Raw genomic sequence first — 18,568 nt, 5'->3', positions numbered from 1 at the left:
TCCTCATTTCAGAGAGGATGATCAGGGTACCTTGTTGTACAAGAACCGGATCTGTGTGCCAGATGTGAAGGATCTCCGGAAGTTGATTCTGAGTGAGGCCCATGATACAGCATACTCTATTCATCCAGGCAGCACGAAGATGTACTATGATCTGAAGGAACGTTTCTGGTGGTATGGGATGAAGCGTTTAGTGGCAGAGTACGTGGCTATCTGTGACACCTGTCAGCGTGTCAAGGCTGAGCATCAGAGGCCAGCAGGTCTGTTACAGCCTTTGAAGATTCCAGAGTGGAAATGGGAGGAAATCACCATGGACTTCATTGTTGGGTTGCCTCGTACTCAGAAAGGGTACAACTCCATATGGGTAGTAGTGGATCGATTGACGAAGGTTGCTCACTTCATTCCAGTGAACACTACTTACTCCGGTGCTAGGCTTGCAGAGTTGTACATCTCTCGGATTGTCTGCTTGCATGGTGTGCCCAAGAAGATCATATCTGACAGAGGGTCTCAGTTCACTTCTCGATTCTAGGAGCAGCTCCATGATTCGCTGGATACGAAGCTGTGTTTCAGTACGGCTTATCACCCTCAGACAGATGGGCAGACAGAGAGAACCAACCAAGTGTTGGAGGATATGCTGAGAGCTTGTGCCATTCAGTACGATACTAGTTGGGATAAGTGCCTGTCTTATGCTGAGTTCTCATATAACAACAGCTATCAGGCCAGTCTGAAGAAGTCCCCCTTCGAGGCATTGTATGGCAGAAAGTGCAGGACTCCTCTCTATTGGGATCAGATTGGTGAGAAGCAGCTCTTTGGCCCTGAGATCATAGATGATGCAGAGCAGATGGTTCAGGCTGTGCGAGAAAATCTGAGAATTGCACAGAGCAGACAAAAGAGCTATGCAGATGGCAAACGGAGAGACCTGACTTTCAATATTGGTGATTATGTGTACCTGAAGGTGTCTCCGATGAGAGGAATCCGCAGATTCAATGTCAAGGGGAAGTTAGCACCTCGATATGTGGGGCCATTCAAGGTGCTAGAGCGGAAAGGCGAAGTTGCTTATCGCCTAGAGTTACCTCTCAGCCTCTCGGGAGTTTATGATGTCTTCCATATATCTCAGCTGAAGAGGTGTTTGCGAGTACCCGAGGAGCAGACACCACTGGATGGAGTAGATGTGCAGGAAGATCTGACTTATACTGAGCATCGGGTGAAGATTCTGGAGACATCAGAGAGGGTTACTCGGAACAAGCGCATCAAGATGTGCAGAGTTCAGTGGAGTCACCACAGTGAAGCTGAGGCTACTTGGGAACGAGAAGATGAGCTAAGGAAGACATATCCAGATCTCTTTGCTAGCCAGCCCAGCTAAATCTCGGGGACGAGATTTCTTTAAGGGGGTAGGGTCTGTAACACCCTAATTTAAATTTCAGAATTTTATAATAAATTTAATTGGCTTTAATTAAATTTCTAAGGTTTATTGTGTTAGTCTTGCATTTAATCTAAATTTTTGTTCTATAAGTAACTAAAATTTATCATAGGTTTAATCTTTGTTGTTGCATTCATGCTGGTGCACATTTTGTTTAATTTGTTTGAGTGCTTGAGTGAATTCAAATTCAAATTTGGATTCATTTGGGTTAAGTTTGTTTGAATTAGGAATAGAAAAGAGGAAAGAAATAGAATAGGAAAGAAAAACCCAAAACCCCAGCCCAACCCAACAGCCCAAACCCACTCCTCCCTCTCCCTTCCCGCGGGCCCAGTTCACCCCTCTTCTTTTTCCCGCTCGGCCCGACCCAGGCAGCCAGCACGGCTCCGCACCGGCCCACACTTCGGCCCGGCTCGCGCCAGCCTGCTCCCGCTCGCCCGCGTCACCCAGGACGCCCCCGCACAGTGCGCCAGCCCAGCAAGCCGTTGTTTTCCCAGGCCCGCTTGCCAGCGCCCACTCTCACGCGCGCCTACTCCCTCTGCCACGCCGGGCCCGTGCGTCAGCTCTCTCCTCTCCCCTTCCTTCCCGGCTCCGCGCAACTGCCGCCCGAGATCACCGGCGAGGTCACCGGGATCCTTATCCCGCTACGCCCCGCTGCAATCAACGCCCGGCCCCTTTAAACGCCCCAGGCCGCACCCCACTGGAACCCTAAGCCCCAATCCCTAGCCGCCACGCCGCGCAGCTCCGCCGAGCAGAGCAGAGCGCTGCGCCGCTGCGGCCACGCCCCTCCGCTGCACCACGGCCCCCACAAACCCCCGCCTTAGCCCCACATAGACGCCCCGAAGCACACCGAGCCCTTGCTCGCGACTCCCAGGCCCTGCAGCACGGGAACTTCTCCTGTGCAGCGCCGCCGGTGAGCTCGACCGCCGCCGCAATCCCATGCCGCCGTTGCCGCTCCGTGCCTGCTGACCCCCTTTTCGCCCTCGCAGGATCTTCACGAACCGATCCGAGGACACCAGGACGCCCGGAGCTCCTCTGCAACGACCACCCCCCGAGCGCCGCCCGTGACTCGCCGCCGGTCCGCAACGCCGACGCCCTTCACAGCCTCCCTGCTCGCCCAGACCCCCTAGGTGAGCATCAGTGCCCTCTTCTCCTCCTTTTGCGCTAGTTGTCGAGACCATTAGGTCCTTCCCGAGCCCAGAACGCCGAACGGCGTAGCGCCGCCGTGCGCAGGGCCGCCGTCGCCCTTGCCCTCCCCACTCCGGGACTTCCCGAGATCCAAGAAGACCCCAGGTGGACTACGCATGGCGCGTAGTCCATCCTAGGCCAGACCGCGTGCCAAATAGAGCCCGGGAACGCCGGATTCGCTTACTCCGGCGACCCCGCCGCCGCGGAGCTCTGCTCCGGCGACCTCCCGCCGCCGCCCCGAGCTTCCCTCACCCTGAGCCATCCGATCTCCAGCGAACGCCCCTGATTAGATCACCCCTCGTTTAGATCTGCACCGTTAGATCCAGATCCAGCGGCCCATATTTACGCATACCGGTTCGCTGCGGCCATCTTGCTAAAGAGCCCCCGGGTTCTGAGTATTCAACCCGCAGTCCACCGCCTTTGAAAAATAATTACACCCAGGCCCAGTTTTTAACACTTAGATCCCCGAACTTCTTTAATTTTGAACCCGCCGTCCAGCCCTGTCCTTTTGCGAGTTAGACCCCAAAATTAATGTTTATTTACATTTATGCCCTCGGTTTTAGCAGAAAAGTCCCTGGAACCCTGTTTTTATTACAAATAAGCCCCAAGACCTTGTTTTTAGCCTAGAAAATGCGTTTTAGCTCCGTTTTAAGCGTTCTTTATATCCACGCGATCGTTGTAACACGTAGAATAGTTTTATACTAGTTTAGTGTGCTGTTTTTATGTATTGATGTATTGTTTCTTAGTTTTTGTTAGTGTTTGCTTGTATGCTTATTATTGTGCATTGTTTTGGCCATGTGTTCGTGAGTAGACGCTGATCCATCTGAGGAGCCCCAGTACCAGTACCTGGAGCAGCCGTCTTCCAAGCACTTTGAGCAGCAGCAGGAGCAGTACGAGGAAGGCAAGTATAACATGAACAACCTATCACTTTTAAATACAATTTCATACTGCATTTTAATATTGTATGCCTATAAAGATTTCCTAGCCACTTTATATCCTTTATATGTACCTTTGGGTTGCATTTTGGTTAGTTGTGCTAGGTGCCGCGCTATAACACACTCGGGTCCTTTTTAATTAATTTGATTAATGGTTTACTTGAACTTAATTCTGAGAGTGGCCCTCTGTGTGGATGAGTGGCTCACGTCTCGTTAAAAGATGATTTTTGTAGAAACATGGTTTAGGGGGCCAGCACGGTGCTTACTGCCTGGTTGGCCACTCTCCATAAGGACCGGTTCATAGAGCGACAACCTGGGACAACAGCGCTACCACAAGGCTAGAATGGGATAGACTTGGCTTACTAATTATGTCTTTTTGGTTTGGAGTAACTTACCTGCGGGGCAAGAGTAGTAAGCTTCAATGGTCCCTGCTCCTCCGGCTGGTCTGTGCTTGGTTTGCGCACCTGTGCTTGTACCCCCGTGAGGTGGGCCCCATCGTCGCTGACCTAACTCTCGCGGTTACGCCTTACCAACGAGATTCTTTGTAACGGCCTCGTAGTGAGTCGCTAGCCATCTCACCTAAGGAAGTGTGATGAACCTCTAACGTAGCTCACGACTTGTGGGTAAAGATGTGCAACCTCTACAGAGTGTAAAACTGGTATACTAGCCGTGCTCACGGTCATGAGCGGCTCAGATCCTCCTTTTGATTAGTGGGGTTGTCTCCTTCCGATGAGGGAGGTGCCTCTCGGGGTTACCTTGGTGGCTTGGTTTCGGTTTGGTTCTCAGTAGTAATATGTTTAATCTTGATTAATTACTATGTAACTGGGTTAATGGTAATTCATCAACTTGTAGTAAATAGCTTTAATAAAATTTTGCCAAGATTAAAAGCTAATGCAGTTGAGTCAGCCAACCTTAGAGCCTCATAGTTTGTGCTATACTTATTGAGTACAAGTTGTGTACTCACTCTTGCCTCTTCTCTACTTTTTCCTCTTGGCTACGCTACTGCTGCTCAGTTCCTGCCGACACGAGGGAGTTCGCTCAGCGCTACCAGGACTACGAGGACTTCTAGGTGTTCATCTCCCAGTCGACGTCCCTGTGGCGCCCTGCTCAGCTTCGGAGAGTTTTTATCGTACTTGTACTTCGCTTCCGCTGTATCAGACATTTATGTCATTAATGTAATAAATAACATTCGTATTTCGATTTATTATGTCTTATTCGTGATATGTGCTGTGATATACTGTTCATTCTATTGTATATACGTGTGACTTGATCCTGGCACGTATATGATTGCTCGGTTTATGTTCTTTTATAAACCGCGTGTTACACTTTCTCCCCGCCGCCCTCTGCTCCTCCCCCCCTAACAGCTCGAGCGCGCCGGGCGCCGATCCCTCCGCTCGCGCCGGCCGCGGCGGAGGAGCCCCAACTGGTGCGCATGAGGGTGGATCTCGGCGGGTGCGGGCAGCTCTCTCTCTCTCTCTCACGTCCCCTCCCTGCTCCTTCTGCCGGTGTGTGCGAGGCCGCGGCGGCAACGCGACCGCATCACTATGTAGCCTCCATCCGCACCCTCCCAGGCCCCCTCCATCGGCGTTGCTGCTCGAGCTCGGAAGCAGCCGCGGCGGCAGTCGGCTCCTGGCAGCGGCGGCTTCCGCAGGGCCGCCGTGGAGGAGAAGAGCGGATGAAGAGGAACTGCCGCGGAGGAGCCGCCGCCGTGTCCGCGCGCCGCCAGGCCCCCGGATCGCCGCACCTCCCGCCGGGTAGCCGCGATGCCGTGCTGAGCTTCTCGCCAGGCCGCCGTGTCGCGCCACCGAGCTGGGTCGCTGTGCCGTGGCCCAACGTGACTCCACCGTCGCGAAGCCCTGCTCGCCGCCTTCACTGGGATGCGTCGGCGTGGCCGAACCCCGACGCAGCGACGCCCTGCTCGGTGCTGTCGCCGGGCCGCGCCGGTCGCACATCTGAGGCGATGAGCGGAGCGGCAGGCAGAGGCAGTCGTCGGAATGACAAGGGTGAGGGAGGAGCGCAGGGCAAGGGCGGCAGCAGCGGCGGAGGCGAAGGCGGCAGCAGCGGCGGAGGCGAAGGCGGCAGCTACGCGTGGAAGCCATGGCACCCACCCAAGGAACCACACATCGAGAACACACACACAACTGCAATGGCACGATGATAGTGCAGGCGAGGGGCAAGGCTGACAAGAGAGAAGAGAACGCGGCCAGCGGTGCTGCGGATGAAGCCGGGTAGTGCTTCATGGACCCGAACCGGGTGATGGAGATGGGCCTGCCCCTGTTGTCGCTGGCGACCACTAAGCCGTGCCGGGCATGCCGGCCTAGTTCTACTCCTGTGCTCCAGGTATGCTTCGCTACCTTCGTAGTGCTGCTCTAGCATGCACTCCACCTGTTTGCTCAAATGCTTGTGGGAGATGGAAGTCCGTTTTGGCCTAGACATCACTCTTGATTCTGACTGGGCGATACAAGAGGTGCATACCGATGTATCCACATTAATTATAGCTGTAGTGAATGGTAATTAGCACATGCAAAGTATATAGGCTGAACATATCGGTCGAGTAACAGAGCTGTAATGAATGGTAATTAGCACATGCAAAGTATGCAGAGCAAGATAAAATTTCATTAAGGTATGATTCCGCAGTTTCATTGACCTATGCCATTACTTTTTTGAGTCTGCTAGGCTTAACTGAAATGCAGGTAAATTAGGGCTAATCATCCACTAGAAAGCTTGGAGCATAGCTTAGTTGTTATTCTAAATGAACCTTTTTTAAGTACAGATAAAGTTAATATTTTCTCAGCACTGTATTTAATAACTTGGAATTACAAAACTTTCACTTTCCTGAAGTCTAAAACGTTGCTCCAATATCTGTTCTCTTTATAGTTCTGTTTTTCTTCACTTAGCAACAACTGGAATCATATGAGGAAGCAACTATACAATTTTTTAATATCTTTGCAAATTCTTTGATTTCTTGGCACTAATTTCCATTTAAAACACAACAGTCGGCTCAACAAACATCCCAATTTACCATGACCATTTCTGAAAATGGGTAGTCTGAGGTTACACAAATGTTTCTGTCTCTGAGTATTTTCTAATTCTAACATCATGTATGTACCGTGCTCTCCTAGAAATGATGATGTGGAATGTATCGTCGTTATCTGCACATTGTTGAATCACAGCTTGAAAGCTACTATTCTCTACCAAAGAATATGTCTTGGATGTCATTTAATTCCTGAAATTATTGTCTACTTTCTGCAGGTTATTGATCTTGAGATGGCTGCCTCAACTGAAATTGTGCCCTTTAAAGACTTTGAGTATATCCATGTACACAACACTGCAGGGTTGCTTGAAGCCTCTGTTATCATTGGGGGCAATCATCGGAGGTGCCATAGATGAGCAAATTAAGTGACTGAAAGTATTCAAGGTCACAATAACGTTGTTGTTCCAAGTGGTTCGTAGCATGCTTGATGTGAAAATAGGAGGGAAAGACTATGCAAGTGACAAAATCACATACCCCAAGTTACTAAAGTTAGAGATATCTCATGACTTTACACAAGAGATACAACGAAGCAGCTTACTGGTTTCACCAGGCAGGACCTCTGTTGCATTAAACGAATTAGATCGCCTTTATACACAGAACTAAGGTGATGTTTACCAGCATTTGTAATCATCTCAATCATATTCTGTAGCTTTCTATCTTGGTGTGTAACAGGGATATTTATCAGTAACACCTAATCATTAGTCGTATGAATGATCGTTGAAATGCTCGAAACAATCTTATCTAGAAAATATTCAGTTGCAAAGCACTTCTACAATCTGTTTTTTCTATGCAGTATCCGTAATTGGCCGCCTATAAAGGAAATATATCTCGGTACAGGATATCAAATGTTATGGAATGTTGTTGACTAAATAGAATTGACTGGTTGTATCCAATTGGCGATAGTGTCAATAAGAAATGGTTGTTTAAGACCCTATACACACTGCTAGAAAACGAGCCATTCGTCCCTTCAACTAGCCAGTAAGTGTATATATATAACATTTCTTGTATCCATATGTATGTATCAACAGTTTCCACTGGATCCTACTTGTTATCGAAATCGATCGGTCCCGAGTTACTGTGTGAGACTCCTTGAAGAAGCCACCAGAATTATATCAAAATCTCGTAGACATCATGCGAAGGGCATGGTCTTGGTTCCTCAAAACACAATTAGGAGTCACGTCAACACCGACTGAACTTGAATTCAACCATAATAAGTCGGTACGAATATCTCACATCTACTTTCATTTATTCAAAACATGTATATACGTATATAGTGTTTGAGACAGAACCAAGGAACCAACCTCTGCGGATACTATGTATGTGAGCACATGCACTTTTTTTGCAGAGATACCAAGAGGGTGACACAAGAAAACTTTGAAGTGCGTATAACATTAGTAACAATTTCTTGTATCTAATTCCATGCGGGTACTAAATTAAACTATTGGTGTTTATTTGTTGTTGACAGATTTGGAATATGAAAGAGAACCTCATCGAACCGGAAAGAATCAGGGCAATTCAAGAAGCACTCTGTGGATTCCTATTGGATGAGGTGATAAATCCAAAAGGTGAATTTCATTCCGATCCAAGGATAAGTGTGGCTCGAGCTGATCAACTCAACAAACGCCACAAGAAGGATGCCGGTGCCGATGACGATGCAGATGATTAGAATTATTGAAGAATTTCTCGGAAACTTATGAGAATTCATACTTGTAAATATTATTGTCTTTTATCCATGTATGTATATAATTTCTAACATTTCTTTTATCCATGTATGTATATAATTTTTTTATTTGCTTTGCTCTATATACAAATACGAATTCTAGATACGAGTACGAATACGAATACACAAACTGCTGCGAGTACGACTACGAATACTAATTAATTGAAATTGAAAGGAAAAGAGAACAAATATAAATGATCAAAAAGACCAACCAGTACTAAATAGGCCGTTTAGTACCGGGCCAGCTGACCGGTACTAAGTGTGCGTGCACTTAGTACCGGAGGAGCGGTACCAGTCGGAAAACCGGTATAAACCGGGGGTTCCCGACCGGTACTAATAAGAGATTTTCTAGCAGTGGCAGTTTATCCGTTAACCATAGAGAGAGTTCATAGACCTATAGAAAATTGGTCTATTGCATTGCGAATCATGGATTTTGTCAATTCATACCTTATTATTGTCACGTTTTGCATGAACTATACTTAATTGGAGCTATAATTTTGAATCTTGCTATGAGCTCAGAATTGTTTAATCATAAATTGAATCTTGTTAGTATCAAATGAAAAGTAAATAATGCAATTCTAAAGAATAATTAAATAGTAAATAACTCATTCACTGAAAGAATATGACAAAACCATCACCTGCAAAGAGAATAGTACATATCCTAACTCAAATGTACTATGAAAAACAACGCGGCAACTTCACCGGGCCCACGCGCGACGCCGCGACCATTTCTAGTTAGTCTGGTGCGTGCAGTGTGGTCAGTTTGCGGTCAGAACTTGTACCAGGCCGCCGAAACTTTTGTGTCCTTTTACCCTGTGTCTTTGTCGCCTTTATGGTTTTACTTGGTTTGGTTAGCCACCGCTGTCGGCACCGCACGTCCGCCGTGGACTCAATTAGTCAGTACTCCTAGTATGGATCACAGATCACGCTAGGATCGACGAGCACTACTACTACTTCAGCTAAATCACATATACATATAGATCCATGTTGAACCAAAAATAGATGGAGTTCCACCAACAAGCAATCCTATTCCTAACTCAATTAGTGCAGACAAAGTGATCCGTCTCCTCGCAAGGTAAAGGCTCCTCCCGTTGCTTGTAGCACGCGAACGACACCAATCAGCCACAACCTCAAGTGCCACACGTCGGCCGCAGGCTCAAGTGCGCCTTTATTTTTAGCGCCGGCTGACAACGCACCGGGCAGATACTTTGGCTACTAGCCATAAACAAAACCAAGTAGCAGACCACATCAAAAGGCAATCGATCAGCTCATGTTCCCCTCGTCAAAAGGCAGGCGACCCATTTGACCGCCAGCGCCTCGAGGGCGGAAAGCCCTTGTGGAGAGCCAGAAAGTAATTAGGCCCGGGATGCTGTCAGCTCACTGAAGATCCTAGATTTATCCGTTGATAAGCACCCGTCGCTCTCATTAGTTAGGCCAAGGCGGAAGCTTTGAGAAGATGAGCCGCGGGTGCGAGTGCTCCGGCCTCCGGCGGCCCATAGGGGCCTCCATTAGCCGGGGTCGCCGCCGATCCCGCCCGGCCGTTGCTAAACGCGCCCGCGGCCACTCCGTTTCCCCGGGATCGGATCGGCGGCCCAGTCACCGAGCATGTTGCCGCCATGGCGGTGAAAAGGGGGGATCGAAAGGGCGCTCGGGTTATCTTGGTCCGCCATCAGCGTCGCCACTCGCCACCACCCCAACCCCAGCCAGCCAGCCAGCCACCAACTACCACTACCACCGCATCGATCCGTCGATCCATCTCGGTCGCTGCATTTGACCATTTGTGTCCTGTCTTGTGGTACGAGCTCCACCAGCCAACAAAGGGCAAAGTGCATGCGCTCCATCCGGTTAGAAAATGGCAGCGATCGTGATGTCACTGCGTCCGTGTGATAGCAAGAGTTGTTCACCGGGGTATATATATATATATATATATATATATATATATATATATATATATATATATATATATATATATATATATATATATATATATATATATGTATATATATATGTCCATGCAGCCCGTAGCCTATTAGCCCGCTCGAAGCACGGTCAATTTGGCCCGGCCCGGTCCAAACCATGCCCGGGCTGGCCCGGCCCGCTCCCCGTGCACGGGCTTGGGCCGTCACCCCAGCCCGTGGGCTGGCACGGCCCGGCACGGAGTTAGCAGGCCGGCCCGATATTGGCCCGCTAACTCCAATGGCCAAGACAGCCCAGCCCAGCAACGCCCCCTCCCCCTTCCCTTCTCGCGTCGCACAGCGCCCCCGCCCCTCCCTTCTCTCGTGCAGTGGCGCAGCGCCCGCGCCCCCGCCTCCCGCTCCCCTCCCTTCTCGTGCAGAGCCCCCGCCCCCGTCCCCGCCCCCGCCTCGAGGCCGAAGACTGCGACCGCATCGCCGTGAGAGGGCGAGACGCCGGCCAAGACCGCGATTCCACCCCGCCACGGTGCCACCTCCTCCTCTCCGGTCCGCCCCGTCGGTCGCCGCTCCTCGGCTCCGCCTCCCGGCCGCTGCCTCGTCGTCTCCGCCCCGCCGGCCACCGCTTCCTCCTCGACGCCGCCCCCTTGCTCCGCACCGCAACCCTAGATCTAGCGCCGCTGCACTTCCTCTCCTCGCCTCCTGCTCTCCTCCCGCGACCGGCCGCCGGCGACCCGCGCCTCCTCCCACGACCGGCGAGTCGGCGACCCGCGCCTCCTCCCGCGACCGGCGACCCGCGCCTCGCCGGTCCGCCGCCCCTCCTCCCGCGGGCGACTAGGACGCCGCCCCCTTGCCCCGCCCCGCCTCCCTTCGTGGGCCGCGGGTGGCCCGAGCCCGACAAGCAGGCCGGGCTCCGCGGGCTGGCCCTGCACGAAACTAGCCCGCGGGTCCGTGCCTAGGCCGTCGGCGCAACCCGTGGGCTGACCCGGCACGGCCTGCTATGGAGTAGGGCCGGGCCAGGCACGGCCCGGAGATGACCGGGCCAGGGCGGGCCCGAGGGCGGGCCGGGCCGGGCGGGCCAAATGAACATCTATCACCGGTCGGGATTGGCGCTGCCGAAATCGACAGCTCGCCGGCGGTTGCTTCCTAGCGGCGTCCTTCGTTCAGATGGTCAGTGGCGTTGAGGTTTATTGGAGGCGGCGGATTTTGACACCGCCCATTTGACTATGTCCAGGCAATTTGAGGTGCCTTATTTTCGTTTTTCCATTCTCGTGCGGCGGCATAGCAGACTTGTTGGAGTACGCTAGACTATGTCTCTACTGTAAACTTTGCTAAAGGAAAGGCAGCATGGGGTTGGGTTACGCAGGTAATGCAATCACTCTGATTTCTTCGGTTAGTCTCAATGCATACTTTTATGGTATAGTTATCGAGACTGTATCAATTGAGTTTCATGGTTATGAAACTCCTTTCCCGTCTCATAAAACTCTTCCTCATCTCTTCTTGTAGTAATACTATCAAAATAAAAGAAAATTACTGATGTGGTATGCAGGGCCGTGCCGGCAAAAACCGGGTCCTGTGCGAAACTCTAAAGTGAGATCTAATATACTAGCAAATAGAATAATTAAATATTTAAACATGCTATAGTATATTATATAGGAATGGAATACATCAAGAATCGTACCTATTTATTCTTAGTTGTATAGTCTTTACTGAAACAACTTCATTTTTGTCGTGTTCCTTGATATGAAATATTCAATGATAGACTTATACTCCCTCCATTCTCTTTTGATATTCCTATTTCCAAAATTCAAATATTCACAAATGATAGTCCTATTTACTATTGATAAGGACCATGGCAATAAATAGCACAAGTAACAATGAGTTTCTAGCAAAGACATTGGAGGACTAGCAAAAAAATTTGTGTTACATTTATTAGATGATAAGCAAGGTTGTTTTTTTTTGTCATTATGTCAAGGTGAAATAGGACTATCAATAGAGAATACACTTGCGATTTTTTCACAATAAAATCTATCCATAACTCCTTTCTGGAATTGAGTTAAATCATCTAGTCTTTGTTTCTTTTTACGCTTTTGGCTACCGGAATTATATTTTCTAGATCGATTTGCAGAAAACATGACTTCAATCAATATAAATGGTTCTAACATAAAAGATGAAAGAACAAATTATAGTAATCCATTAAAGATTCAAACTCAAATGATATACATAGTCAGTTAGGGAATTAAAAAAACATATATTTAGTATTTACCTTCTACTTAGGCCATGTTTAGTTTCCAAAAAAATTTATACAGTATCCGTCACATCGAATCTTCGGACACATATATGAAGCACTAAATAAAGTTGAAAAAAATAACTAATTACATAATCCAACTGATTAGCACGAGGTCAATCTTTTAAGCCTAATTGCTCTATAATTAAATATTATTTATTAAATAACAACGAAATGTGATACAGTACCAAAATTCAAATTTTTTCACCAACTCAACACGCCCTTAGTCGATCGCCTGATGCCCCGCCTTGTCGTTCGGCCTGCCTCTACGCCCTGCGGTTCTGACTGGTGGCTGCCCCCAAGGCCGGGGCCCGTGGCCGTCGGCAGTGAGCCAGTGACGCCTGGCGCCTGGCACCTGCCGGCGTGTGCCGTCTGGCCGTCCGGGCGTCTCCCTCGGCAGCGGCACACGACGCAGTGTGAGTGTGCGAGGCCTCGCCGCCTCGGTGTTGTCGCGTCGGTCGCGCAGGCAGGGATGGTGAGTCGGCGGTCAGTTGAAGATGAATTGGCAGACAGCAAAGGCAACAGGTAGGGTCGAAAGCGGTCGGGAAATACCCTAACCATTTCTATTCCTGTTTTTTTTTGCCGGAAACGGGAACAGAAACAGAATAGTCGGACGGGAAAACAAAGGCGGTATTACGGGATATCGGGAACGCAACATATCGGTCGGGAACATGTCGATTACGATCGGGAAGGGGTAACTCAAATCGGGAAAACACATGTAACCACTCGAAACATTTAATTCGATACAATAATTACAACCATACATCATTCATTTGCAAACAATACATAGAATAGATAAGATAATTGATTTGATAATTAAGCATCAAAGTAGCAGATGGTCTCCATCACCCAAACCCAAACGACACATGCATGCATGATGCATGCAACATACCGTCACTGTCTCGGCAAGACCATCAACCGGCCACACCACACAGATGACAAGACCATCACCTGTCACTGCAGTATCTCGCAGACTCGTTCAGGCAGGGGGAACCGGGCGCGGCGCAGACCGGTCCACCGCACCACCGTGCGGCGCGCGTGGCTCTGGCGGCTGGCGGCTGGCGGCCAGGCGCTGTGGCGCAGAGGCAGGGGTCGGGGGTCCGCCGGTCCGACGTCCGGTCGCCGCCTCGTCAGTCATCGGCTCGTCGCCCGTGCTTGCTTGGGAGGCTGGGAGCTGCTTGCCTGCCTCGGCCTGGGAGTGGGAGGCTGGGACTGGGAGGATGCGCCGGCGGCGCTGGGAGCTGGGAGGATGGAGGAGCCGGGAGCCTGGCGGCCTGGCGCTTCGACTTGGCCAGTGGCGGCTGGAGCTGGGATTAGGGCAGGGGTGGCCGAGTGGGTGGGTGCTGCGGGAATAGGGTTTGCGGTTTGGAGGATTTTGGGCCGGGCCGGGATGGAACCGCGGGAGGGTTGGAGGCGCTGTGTTGTGGGTAGTGGGCTGAATTGCTTCGCAGGTCGAAAACGGAAACAACTGACGGGAATTCCTGTATACAATACGGTAACCGTGAAAACGGTCGGGAAAAGACCCCTCCTGTTTCTGTTTCCGTTCCTGTTCCTGCCGATTTTTTCCTTTTTCCCAGTTTCTGTTTTTTTTTTGCCGAAACGATATACGATCGGTTTTTACGGGATATGGTGCCGGTCGGGACGGGATTTTCCCGTCCCGTTTTCAACCATAGCAACAGGCCAACGAACAAGCGGAGGCCGGCAGCAAGTAACTCAGAACTGGTGGGCTTTATTTTGGACATTTTGCATATTTGGACCGGTATGAAGGAGACAAGAAGCTAGACTATTTAATGGGCTATTTGAAATTATAGAGCCCTAGAATTTTTGGTGTCCTGTGCAGCTGCACGGGCTGCACCCCCTTGGGCCCGGACCTGGTGGTATGTTATTTAACGCTTATGAAACTTTGGTTCCCTCAAAAAAAAATGAAACTTTTGATGAAACTCTCATTATAATGGTCTCAACTCTTTGCTTGCGCGTGTGCGATTTTTAGCACGAAAAGTTTGGGCTGGTCATCTTAGACGCACGTGGAGCCCACCAAGCCAGCCTACATTGCGCGTTTTTTCTATTTTTATATTTTTTAAAAATATTTTTTACAGAAATATATTTTTTTCACAATTTACAGTTTTATACCCCTACCGCCCGGTAGGAGGGCGGTAGGGGGCCTACCGCCCATCTGCGGAGCGGCCGGCCCCCTGCCGCCCCCCTTGCCGGGCGGTAGGGACTTATATGTAATTAAAATTTGAGTGCTATCGCATGGAGGCCCCTACCGTCCGGTGGAGGGGCGGCAGGCAGGCCGACCGCCCGGTAGGGGGACGGCAGGCTCCCCCCAATATAAAAGCAGAGGTCCCCCCACCTGCATTTGCAGCAAACAACATTCATAGAGGGAAAAAGGAGAGACGTGGGGTGAGAGAGAGAGTTGCAACAGCGAAGCCCTGCCGGATTTTAGATCCGAACCGCAGGTAACCAATATTTCTCAACTTTGTCATTCTAAATTTTTTGTATTTTTAATTCTATGATTTGTGTTTTTTATAATTGTAACCGCTTAGGGTTCGGATTAGTGGTTATAATTGAAGCCGTACCATGGTTTTAGAAACTGGTTTAATTAAGATTAAATCTTTGGATGGCCAGATATGTCGAGCAAGGTGGCGTTTCAAGTTCATTACGCTGATTTCTATAGAATTACTCATGATTCCTATGGAGTAAATCTATCAGCATTGGAACGAAGACAGTGCAGTCTAGATAAACCCCTAGAGAGGAGTTTTGGTTCCATACGCAAATGGCTTCACGGGAAGTTCAATGTGAATCCAAAGACTCATTTGCTTACGGTTCATACCGTGACTTCTTGGGAAACAAATGGGGATTTCTGGGAGTTGACGCTTATAAGTAGTACGGAAGAATGGAAATATTACATGCACGCAGCTCTTCAAAGAGGGTGCCCTCTCGCAATGGTAATTCAGATTCACCAGCAGGGCTTCGCTGTTGCAACTCTCTCACCCCACGTCTCTCATTTTTCCCTTTATGGATGTTGTTTACTGCAAATGCAGGTGTGTGGGGGCCTCAGCTTTTATATTGGGGGGAGCCTGCCGCCCCTCCACCGGGCGGTAGGGGCCTCCATGCGATAGCACTCAAATTTTAATTACATATAGGTCCCTACCGCCCGGCAGGGCGGCCCGGTAGGCCCCCTGCTGCCCCCCTGCCGGGGCGGTAGGGGTATAAAACTGTAAATTGTGAAACCAAAAATATATTTATGTAAAAAACGTTTTTAAAAAATATAAAAATAAAAAAAGCCTACATTGCCGTGTTTTGCTTTACAGACACACACATTCCCGCACTGCCTTGCTTACGGTCCATAGCCCATTAGCCACAGATTGTGGGCTATTCTGAATCCTGTTCCGCTGGTTCGATGATATATCCTGATCCTGAATCCAGATGATCCTCGCAAAAAAAATAAAAAATAAAAAAAAACAGATGGCTGAAAATTACTCTCTTCTTCACCAAACAAACAAATCCGTATATACTCTCTCCGTCGTGAAATATAAGTCATTCCAACATTCTTGGAGAGTAAAAGTTTTTCAAATTTGACCAAATTTATATAATAAAATAATAATATTTATGATATCAAATATGTACTATTATATTCTGCATTAAATGTATTTTTATAATATATATGTTTGGTGCCATAAATTTTTATGATTCTCTCTAAAATTTTGGTCACATTTGAAAAACTTTGACTCTCCGAAAATATTGAAATGCCTTATATTTCAGGACAGAAGAAGTATATCATACAGCATCCGTACAGGGTACCTCAACAAAATTACTCTACACAAGGACACAGCTACGACACGTGTATATAGTTTCTGAATACGATGTGGTAGAGTAGACTGTCCGCCTACAGTCCTACTCTTCTCGGTCCATTTGTATCAGGGGAGGCAGCGGCGCCCTCATGGGGTGGTACGTGGCCGACCTCCCCATTGCGGCGACGGCGGCCATCTCCATGGCGAACGAGCTCGTCACCCCACCGCCGTCGCCGCCCGCCGCGCCGTGGAGCTTGGGCGGGCACGACATGCTCCGTGGCGCGTGCGTCGTGGCGGACGCCTCCCGCGGCAGCGGCACCAGCACGGGGCGCCCCTCCCCGTTGCGCGCGCCCACGACGGCCACGAACCGGTCGCCCTCCCCGTCGTAGAAGTTGGCCGTCCGCACCTCCTGCGCCAGCGCGCAGCTCCAGCAGCAGAGCCACTTGGCGCAGTCGCCCACGGCCGCGCTGCCGCACCACCACCAGCCGCGCCCGCCCGGGAGCTTGTAGCGCTTCCGCATCTGAGACCGCCAGAAGCCGCCGTAGAGGAAGCCGCAGAGGCCCAGGAGCACGCCCACGGCCGCCACCGTGTCGCGGATGTCGTCGTCGTGGACGTTCAGCGCCGTCACGCTGAAGATGAGGAACGGCGCGGCGCAGAGCAGGATGAAGGTGAAGGCGTGCACGTACATGTTGCCGAACCCGAGGCGCTCCATGTTCCACCCGAACACGCAGAACGTGCACGCCGCCGACAGCGCGCACACCGTCCCGTCGTCGCAGCAGTCGAACAGCCCGCCGCTCCACTCCGGGCTGCTCACCACCACGCGGCGGTTGTACACCATGATCTCCACGTCCTGCCGGCTGTCGTCCCCGGCCCGGTCGCCCTGCTGCTCCTGCCCCGCTCCGGCCGACGACGACGACGACGTGTCGGCCTCGTCGGGTTGCTTCCGTCCCAGCGGGCTGTACGCCGTGTAGAGTCCGGCGATGACCGGACACCCCGTGCCGAGGCCGTAGCCGATGTTGAGCGCCCAGTCCGGGCGGTCCTTGCGATCGTAGCTCCAGAACAGGGCGCAGCAGTTGTACTGGGCGAAGCAGGTGACGTGGAGCAAGGTCACCACGACGAGCATGTGCGCGCGGTCGCGCGGGCGCGCGGCGCCGTCCCGGCAGTACACCTTCCGGATCTCCTCGCGGTCGCCGTCGGGGCGCCACCGGAGGAGCAGCACCAGGTGGTGGAAGATCTTGGGGTGCTGGTACAGGCACATGATGGTGAAGAGCGCGTTCAGGATCTGGTTGATCACCTCCGTCCACTTCTTGCGCCGCTCCTCGTCGGGGATGGCGGCGTCGAGCATGCCGGTCATGAGCATGAACAGCAGAAGCAGGCCGGCGGCGACGAACGCCAGCCAGATGATCATCGCGAAGTTCTCGGGCTTCTTGCACCAGCTCGCCGCGTAGCTCCACAGCTTGCCCCACTTGATCTTCCGCACGAACGGCACGCGGAACCGCCTCCGAGGGCTGCGGCGCCCGCCGCTGTCGCTATCCTCGGCTGTTCCCCCCGGCGACGCCTGGTGGCCCCCGCGGCGGAGGCGGCCGACGAAGGTGGAGCGGAGGAACCAATCCTTGGACGGGTGGGCGCGGAGGAAGTCCAGGAACCGCCGCCTGCGACGGCTCTTGCTGAGCGCGCCCCGCTCCACGGACGGGATGTAGATGTCGATGGGGATGAAGTCCATCAGCCGCATTGTCCCCGACGGCGCACCGGGCTCGCCGGCGACCTCGACGATCTCGTGCCCATCGTCGAAGCTGCAATTCGGAGGCATCTCCGGCGAATTCCCCTGCCAGACACCTCGAGCAGCCTTCAGAACATGATGTCGTATCTGCAACTACAACAGATTATTCAGATACAACAGATAAGTACCGAAATTTGTCAGCCCACAGCAGAACCAAAATGACCAAGTCACTGATTGATTTCCGCCGTCACTGACTGACCGTTTCTCTGACTTCTTTTTTTTTTCTTGCAAAAGAAAAGGAGCTCGCGAGTTTTTGACTGCAGAACTGATGTTTCAGAAGCTGGGCCAGAGGGTCAAACAAGGTAGGCCTAATGTGCCATTGGTCGCCGACGTGTAACAATCTTAATGGCTGCAAGATCCGTAACTGGACATCACCGGGGCACGATCTTGGAAGGAAGATACTGCGATTTCATTTCCTAGGATGGTACAAGCTGGATGCAGTTCGGTAAAACGGATTTGGGTAATTTTGCTCCTGGACACTCTATAATGTTGGTTTTTGCTGCAGG

At 50.9% G+C, this 18,568-nt stretch overlaps 1 protein-coding gene across 1 annotated transcript; it reads right to left on the bottom strand.

Annotated features, from left to right (window-relative positions):
* Window positions 1-16,279: 16,279 nt before the first annotated feature.
* Window positions 16,280-18,154, bottom strand: LOC120692103. Its single transcript, XM_039975332.1, has one exon. It carries the CDS (start codon window positions 18,090-18,092, stop codon window positions 16,386-16,388), a length of 1,707 nt encoding a protein of 568 aa, XP_039831266.1. The 5' UTR covers window positions 18,093-18,154; the 3' UTR covers window positions 16,280-16,385.
* Between the last annotated feature and the right edge of the window lie 414 nt (window positions 18,155-18,568).

Source organism: Panicum virgatum, chromosome 9N (genome assembly GCF_016808335.1).
Source record: "Panicum virgatum strain AP13 chromosome 9N, P.virgatum_v5, whole genome shotgun sequence".
Lineage (NCBI taxonomy): Eukaryota > Viridiplantae > Streptophyta > Magnoliopsida > Poales > Poaceae > Panicum > Panicum virgatum.
Note: the sequence above shows the minus strand (reverse complement) of the source record. Positions and strands in the feature narration are given on the sequence as shown.

Excerpts from the sequence above, each read along its gene's own strand:
- LOC120692103 (XM_039975332.1), bottom strand. The coding sequence starts at position 18,092 with ATGCCTCCGAATTGCAGCTTCGACGATGGGCACGAGATCGTCGAGGTC.